At 40.6% G+C, this 8,777-nt stretch overlaps 1 protein-coding gene across 4 annotated transcripts in view; it reads left to right on the top strand.

The window, feature by feature from the left end:
* The window catches only part of LUZP1 (leucine zipper protein 1), a 70,988-nt gene that overhangs the window by 56,881 nt on the left and 5,330 nt on the right, over positions 1–8,777 (top strand). For all 4 annotated transcript variants that reach the window (XM_011357557.2, XM_023529400.1, XM_011357555.2 and 1 more), the window contains one exon: positions 5,479–8,657. In XM_011357557.2, the coding sequence (XP_011355859.1) occupies positions 5,598–8,657 (3,060 nt within the window). In that variant the 5' untranslated portion in view covers positions 5,479–5,597. The remainder of the gene's footprint in view (positions 1–5,478; positions 8,658–8,777) is intronic.

The following is an 8,777-nucleotide window of genomic DNA, read 5'->3' as shown; positions in this document are numbered from 1 at the left end:
GATTTCTCCTATGTTATCTTCTAGGTGTTTTATAGTTTTATGTTTTACATTTAGGTCTGTGATCCATTTTGAGTTAATATTTATGAAGGGTATAAGATCTGTGTCTAAATTGTTTTGCATGTGAATGTCCATTTGTTCCAGCACTTTTTGTTGCAAAGACTATCTCTGCTCCATCGTATTGCCTTTGCTTCTTTGTCAGAGATCAGTTGACTGTATTCCTGTGGGTCTATTTCTGGGCTGTCTGTTCTCACCAACACCACACTGTCTTGAATACTGTAGCTTTATAGTAAATCTTGAAGTTGGTTAGTATCAGTCCCACTTTGTTCCTTTCTTTCAATATTGCATTGGCAGTTCTGAGTCTTTTACCTTTCCATGTAAACTTTAGAATTAGTTTGTTGATATCCACAAAATAACTTGCTGGGATTTTCTTTGGGATTATACTGAATCTATAGGTGAAGTTGGGAAGAACTGACATTTGGAAATACTGCGTCCCTATCCACGAACACCGAATATCTCTTCATTTGCTTACTTCTTAGAGTCATCAGTTTTATATTTTTCATTTTATAGATTGTGTGCATACTTTGTTAGATACACACTTATGTATTTCATTTTGGGGAGGATGTTCATGTAAATGATATTGTTTTAAATTTCAAATCCCACTTGTTCATTGCTGGTGAATAGGGGGAAGTTGATTGACTTTTGTACGTTAACTTTGTATCTTGCTGTAATTGCTTATTCTAGTTTTTTTTTTGATTCGTTTGGATTTTCTGCATAGGCAATCATGTCATCTGTGAACAAAGACAGTTTTATTTCTTTTTTTTCCCAATGAGTATACTTCTTTTCTTGTCTTATTGTGTTAGGTTGGACTTCTAGTACAATTTTGAGAAGCAGTGATAAGGAGGCATTCTTTCTTTGTTCTTGATTCTAGTGGGAAAACTTTGACCGTCTCACCATTAAAAGTTTGGTTAGCTGTAGGTTTTTTGTAGATATTCTTTATCAAGTTGAGGTCAAGGTCCCCTCTATTCCTAGTTTGCTGAGTTTTTATCATGAATAGGTACATGCTTTTTCTGCACCTATTGATACAATCGTGTGATTTTTCTTCTTTAGCCTGTTGATGTGATGGATTACATTAACTTATTTTCAGATGTTGAACCAGCCTTGTATACCTAGGATAAATCCTACTTGGTCATGATCTAAAATTCTCTTTATACATTGTTGGATTAGATTTGCTAATATTTTGTTGAGGATTTTTACACCTATGCTCATGACAGATTCAGTCTGTAGTTTTCTTGTAATGTCTTTGTCTGGTTTTGGTATTAAGGTAATGCTGGCTCATAGCATGAGTTTAGGAGGTATTCTCTCTTCTCACTTTTGGAAGAGAATATAGAAAATTGGCATAATTTCTTTCTTAAATGTTTGGTACAATTACCAGTGATCCCATCTGGGCAGGCCTGGTGCTGTTTTTTGAAAGTTATTAATTATTGATTCGATTTCTTTAATAGATATAATCCTATTCAGATTGTCTCTTATGTGAGTTTGGCAGCTTATGTCTTTCAAGGAATTCGTTCATCTAGGTTATCAAATTTGTGGGCATAGAGTTGTTCATATTCTTTTATTCTTTTAATGTCCAGGGGATCTGTGATGATGTCCCCTCTTTCATTTCTGGTATCAGTAATTTGTCTTCTCTTTCTTGGCCTGGCTGGAAGCTTATTGATCTTTTCAAAGAATTAGCTTTTGGTTTCATTGATTCCTCCCCCTTCCCCACCCCTAACCCCAGTTGACTTTGTTTTCAACTTAATTGATTTTTGCTCTAATTTTTATTACTTTTCTTCAGTTTACTTTGGTTTTAATCTGCTCTTCTTTTTCTAGTTGCCTAAGAGAGCAGCCTAGATTATTGTCGATCTCTATTCTTTTCTAATATATGCATTAAGTGCTAAAAATTTACCTCTAAATATTCCTTTTGCTATACTCCACAAATTTTGATAAGGATGTATTTTTTTCATTCAGTTCAAAATATTTTAAATTTTTTCTTGAAATTTCTTCGTTATTTATTTTTTAGAAGCGTATTGTTTAATCTGCACGTATTTGGGGGGATATCCCAGCTATTTTTTTTGGTATTGATTTCTAGTTTAATTCCATTGTACTATGAGAACATACACTGTGTCTTATAGCCCAGAATGTGGTCTATCTTGGTGAATGTTCCATATGAACTTAAGAACGTGTATTCCGCTGTTGTCGAAGTAGTCTATATGTTTCCATTATGTCAGGTTGATTATGGTGTTATTGAGTTCAGCTGTGTCATTATTGATATTCTGCCTGTTAGATCTGTCCATTTATGATAGAGAGGTGTGGAACTCTCCAGCTGTAGTAGTGGATTCATCTGTTTCTCCTTGCAGATATATGTTTTTGCCTTATGTAGTTTGATGCTCTGTTGTAAGACATATATATTAAAGACTAGTATGTCTTCTTAGAGAATTGACCCCTTTATCATTATGTAATGCTTCTCTTCACTCCTGATAATTTACTCTGCTTTGACGTTTTCTGTCTAAAATTAATGGAGCCACTCCAGCTTTCTTTTGATTAGTGTTAACATGGTAAAGCGTTCTCCACTCCTTAATCTATAGGTGTCTTTATTAAAATTTAAGATGGGGTTTCGTAGACAACATATAGTTGGGTCTTGATTTTTGATCCACTTTGAAGACTATTGATGTTTAAAGTGATTTTATAGTAGGATTAATATTTACCGTACTTGTCACTGTTCTGTTGCCCTTGTTTTTTGTTCCTGTTTTCATCATCTATACTTTTTCTGACTTTTGCGGCTTAGCATTTTATATAGTTCCACTTTTCTCTTTCTTAGCATATCCATTAAATTTTTTTTTTTAGTGGTAAATTGTGGTTCTCTGTATCCACTTTTCTAATTTGGGGAGAGACAGTTTTCTCTGTAACCTCTGATGAATCTAAGAGTTGTTGATTTTCTTGTTCACCTTTTACTTGTTAGGACGAAGTGATGACTTTTAAGCTGTGTACACGCTGAACCAGAAAACTATGTTTTTTACTTCTTACCTGCCTTTTTTTTGTGTGTAGTAAAAAATGCATAACATAAAATATATCAACCATTTTTAAGTGTACATACAGTTCAGTAGTGTGAAGTATATAGTCACATTGTGTAACCAATTTCTGGAACATTTTTTATCTTGCAGAACTGAAACTCTACACCCATTTAACAATAACCCCCATTCTCCTTGTCCCCAGCAACCACCATTCTACCTTGTTTCTATGAATTTGGCTATTCTAGATACTCATAAGCGAAATCACACAGTGTGTCTTTTATGACTGAATTATTTCACCATGTCCTCAAGATTCATCCATGTTGTAGCATGTGTCAGAATTTACTTAAGACATCTCATTGTATGTATAGATCAACTTTGTGTATCTATTCATCCATTGGACCCTTGGGTTCCACCTTTTGACTATTGCGAATAGTGCTGCTGTGAACGTAGGTATGCAGATCTCTTCAGTATCCTGCTTTCAGTTTTTTTGGATATATACCCAGAAGTGGAATTGCTGGATCACATGGTAATTATTTTTAATTTTCCGAGGAACTGCCAGTTTTCCATAGTCGCTGTACCATTTTATTTTTCCGCCAACAGTGCATGGGGGTTCCAATTTCTCCACGTCCTCACCAAAACTTAATTTTTTGCTTTTTTGATAGTAGCCATCATGATGGATGTGAGGTGATAGGAATCGTACTGTGATTTTGATTTGCGGTTCCCTAGTGATTAGTGATGTTGAACATCTTTACATGTGCTTGTTACCATTTGGATATTGTCATTGGAAAAATTTCTATTCAAATCCTTAACCCATTTTAAAATCAGGTTGTTTTTTGTTAATTAACATTATAGGAGTTCTTTATATATTCTGCTTATTAATACCTTATCAGATACATGATTAGTATCTATTCTTAACAAGATCTAAAGTTAATTACAATAACTGTTCTCTTTCCAAAGAATGCTTTACTTGAATTCTGATTTCTCTGACTTGTATATCTATCCAGTGTTTTAGTTCCACTTTGGTTTTTATCCTGCCCCTCCCCCTCAATTTTTGTTATTGTTTAACTGATTCAGTGCTTGTTTGGGTTAATTTCTTTGCTTATCATTCCTTCTTTATCTCATGCCTTCCTTAAATGATCAGTTCTTGTATTCCGAATAATTCTTTCAGTGAGGATCTGTTAATAATAAACATTAAGGTTTTCATTTTCCTTTTATTCTCATCTAGGTGCAGATTTAATTTTGGTTGAGACTTCGCTTCCTGAATATGAGGTTCCATTCCATCTTTTATCAGCTCTTGAGCATTCTTAGCTAGTAGCTCATCAGATACTGCCTTTCCCCATTCTCTCTATTCCTTCCTTTTGGACCGCCTTTTTTTTAAACTCGTGTCTATTAACTTCTTTCAGTGTTCAGTTCTGCACTGCCTTTTGTAATTTCCTCATATCTCTTCTTAACCACTACACTCTTCATTTGCATCTATTTGCTATTTTCCTTTCCATTTCTAGCAATTTCATTTGGTTACTTTAAAGATGATCTGATCTTTATTGATAGCATCTTGTTATTGTCTCCTGTTTTTGATTCCTTCTTTTATGACTTTAAATATTGAAATGTACTTAATTTGTGGTCACTAGCCTATCTTATTTGGTTCGTATTGGTATAAACTTCCTTTGTTCAGTCAAAGATTTGTCCTCATGTGTTTCGTAACTTGGAATTGTAAACTCAGGTTCACAGGACTTTATCTGTGGACTCCCGTGTGAACATGGTAGGGAATCTCTCTTTCCAGAGTATTTTTGTTTACCTCTGGTACGTTTCCCAAGGGTAATATCAGGCTGAGACCATTTTTAGGTACGGTTTGGTTCTTGGCGAGAGCAAGTCAGTACCAGACCACTCAGGCAGTGTAAATTTGAACTCTGAACTTAAATGAAGGCAGGCCCAAGATTATAAATTTTGTAGGCATACGGTCTTCCCTTTGTTCCCTAATAGAGCCCAGTCCTGTCATCTTCCAGTGTCAACTTCAGAACAGTACTGGGGAAAGAAATGGTAGGCATCATTATCCCCATTTTACAACTAAGTAAAACTGAGGCTGTTTACTTACTCATTTCTAGAAGAGTTAATGACTTTCTCAAGATTATGCAGGTGGAAAATGGTAAAGATTTTCTTATAGCCTTCCATGAGAAATGAGGCATTCTTCTGTGTCATTTTGCCATGCTGCCATTGGTGGCATTCTTCATTATGTAGATATCAGCTCATTATCAGCCATAAAGAACCAGTGGTATCCTGTAAGTTTACTCAAATTCATTCATTCAACAAATCCAGGCACCTGCTGTGTTTTAGGCACAAGAATTACATATGGGAGCTCTTTTTACACCTGGGAGCTGAAATACAGATTTTATATTTGCTGCCTGACATGCTTTCTGCTTTCTTTCTGTAGACTGATAATGGTCTCCAGCTGCCAAAGAAGGTTGTGGATGCCAAGAGAAAGGTAACCATTTCTCGTCCCCTCGAGTGGAATTGGATGCCTCAAGGAACCCACATTGGCTGGCAGTAGACATGGCTGAGTTTACAAACTACAAGGATACTGCCTCCGGCCGCCACCTGAGGTTTAAGTTACAGAGTCTAAGCCGCCGCCTTGATGAGTTGGAGGAAGCCACAAAAAACCTCCAGAAAGCAGAGGACGAGCTCCTGGATCTCCAGGACAAGGTGATTCAGGCGGAAGGCAGCAACTCTAGCATGTTGGCGGAGATCGAAGTGTTGCGCCAGCGAGTGCTGAGAATTGAAGGCAAAGATGAGGAAATTAAGAGAGCAGAGGATCTGTGCCAGCTGATGAAGGAGAAACTTGAAGAGGAGGAAAACCTCACCCGAGAGCTGAAATCTGAGATTGAGCGGCTTCAGAAACGAATGGCCGAGCTGGAGAAGCTAGAGGAGGCTTTTAGCAGGAGTAAGAATGACTGTACCCAACTCTGTCTGAGCCTGAATGAGGAGAGAAACCTGACGAAGAAAATCTCCTCTGAGCTGGAAATGCTCAGGGTCAAAGTGAAAGAACTGGAATCTTCCGAGGACCGCCTAGATAAAACTGAGCAGAGTTTAGTGTCTGAGTTAGAAAAGCTGAAATCTTTAACTCTGAGCTTTGTAAGTGAGAGAAAATACTTGAATGAAAAGGAGAAAGAAAATGAGAAATTGATAAAAGAGCTCACTCAAAAACTGGAGCAGAACAAAAAAATGAACAGAGATTACACAAGGAATGCATCTAATCTTCTGGAAAGGAATGACCTACGGATTGAGGATGGAATCTCGTCCACACTGCCGTCCAAGGAATCAAGAAGGAAGGGCACGCTGGACTATCTAAAGCAGGTGGAGAATGAAACAAGAAACAAATCTGAAAATGAAAAGAACCGAAATCAGGAAGACAACAAAGTCAAAGACCTTAACCAAGAGATTGAGAAACTTAAGACACAAATCAAACATTTTGAATCTTTGGAAGAAGAGCTCAAGAAAATGAGGGCCAAAAATAATGACCTTCAGGATAATTACCTGAGTGAACAAAATAAAAACAAACTCTTAGCCAGTCAGCTGGAGGAGATAAAACTACAAATTAAGAAACAGAAGGAGTTGGAGAATGGGGAGGTGGAAGTGGAAGATGCTTTCCTGTCCAGCAAAGGCAGGCACGAGAGGACTAAGTTTAGAGGCCACGGGAATGAGGCATCTATGTCCAAGCACACATCTCGGGAACTGTCCCCTCAGCATAAGCGGGAAAGGCACCGAAACAGGGAGTTGGCTCTCAATAATGAAAACTATTCTCTGAGCAACAGGCAGGTTTCCTCTCCCAGTTTCACCAACAGGAGGGCGGCCAAAGCTTCCAACGCAGGGGCAGGTACAGATAGTGGGACTCAGGAGACAAAGAGAACTGAAGATCGATTTGCATCTAGCTCCCCTCAGAGCGAAGGGAAGAAGTCCAGGGAGCAGCCATCGGTGCTTAGCCGCTACCCCCCAGCTGCTCAGGAGCACAATAAGGTTTGGAAGGGTACTTCCAAGCCGGGGACTGAGAGTGGGGTGAAGGGAAGAGTAGAGAAGACAACGCGCACATTTAGTGATACCACCCATGGATCTGTTCCCAGCGACACACTGGGCAGAGCTGACAAGGCTTCTGACACCTCCACTGAGGCCTTCTTTGGCAAGCGGGGTCAGGTGCCTAGCAGTGGAAGTCCGGTAACTCAGGCCACAGATCCTGGCAGTTCTAAGGCCACCGGAGCTCTGGCCTCGTCTCAGAGATCTTCAGAAGGGCTCTCTAAGGGCAGAAAGGCTGCCAATGGCCCTGAGGCTGATACCAGTTCCCCAAATTCCAAGGCTTCGCTTTTATCAAAGTATCCTTATGGCTCCAGAAGCCAAGAGAACATCCTTCAGGGCTTTTCAACCCCAAGTAAGGAAGGAATTGATCAACCCGTAGCAGTTGTAATGGAAGACAGCAGTCAGCATGAGGCCCTGAGGTGTCGAGTCATCAAATCCAGTGGCAGAGAGAAGCCAGACTCAGATGATGACATGGACATGACGTCTCTCGTTACTGCCAAGTTGGTGAACACAACCATCACCCCGGAGCCAGAGCCCAAACAGCCCACCTCTAGAGAAAAAAACAGATCTCGAGGGGGCCTTAGAACCTCCCTGTTCGAGGATGATAAAGATGTTGGACCAGAAAACGAACCTGTGAAAACTGTCAGAGCCTCCAGCAATGCCATGGAGTTCCCGGAGGCAAATGGTGCTGGGCTAAAAAGCCAACGGCCCTTCAGCCCCAGAGAGGCCTTGCGGTCTAGAGCTGTCATCAAACCTGTCATCATTGATAAGGATGTGAAAAAAATTATGGGAGGATCTGGAACCGAGGCCACATTGGAAAAACAGAAACTCACCTCCAAACCAGGGCCAAACAAAGTGACAAGCAGCATTACTATCTACCCCTCTGACAGCGGCAGCCCTAGAGCAGCTTCTGGCGAAGCCCCACGAGAGAGGCATACGTCTACCAGCAACATCCAGGTTGGGCCGCCGGAACTCACATCAGTTGGCAACCACGTCAACTCCCCCTTTGAGCTCTCCATTCACAAACATGACATCACCTTGCAGTTCACAGAAACTGAAAGAATGGGAGATGGACCCCTGAAGAACAGGCCTGAAACAGTGGTCTCTCGGAGCAGCATTATCATCAAGCCATCGGATGCTGTGGAGAGGAACAACCATGCGACCCCCGCGGAGACAATCAGGTGGAAAAGCCATAGCGCCCCTTCCGAGGTGAGCTCTTCAGATGCCAGGCATGTTACTGTGCGGAATGCCTGGAAGAGCAGGCGAGACTTGAACTCTTTAGACGACTCCCCAGCTCGAATAGGTAAAACTGTGGACTCTACCACTGCCTACGCCCAGAGGTCTTCCACAGACTATTCAGACCTTGAACAGACCAGGTCGTACCTTTCTGAGCAGGGCACTCGAAGGGTAGGCAATTCAGGTGATGCCTCCGAGCTTTCCTCCCGAAGGACCCAAAGTAGCCTGACCGTGTCAGAGGTGCTCACTCGTCGGAATCGGGTTGGAAATGCTGTCTCAGCTGCAGCCTGGAACCACTCGGCAGGCATGGTGAGTCCCACTCGTTTCTCTTTCTCCTTCTGCTGTCCCTTGCCCCCTCCTTCATCTTTCCCTCTTTCTCCCTTGTCTGCTCTGTCCTGGCCTGTAAGACTCAGGATTACGGAGACGGTG

Source organism: Pteropus vampyrus, unplaced genomic scaffold (genome assembly GCF_000151845.1).
Source record: "Pteropus vampyrus isolate Shadow unplaced genomic scaffold, Pvam_2.0 Scaffold36, whole genome shotgun sequence".
In the NCBI taxonomy this organism is placed as follows: Eukaryota; Metazoa; Chordata; class Mammalia; order Chiroptera; family Pteropodidae; genus Pteropus; species Pteropus vampyrus.
The sequence above is the reverse complement of the archived record's forward strand: the minus strand, read 5'-3'. Positions and strand labels throughout refer to the sequence as shown.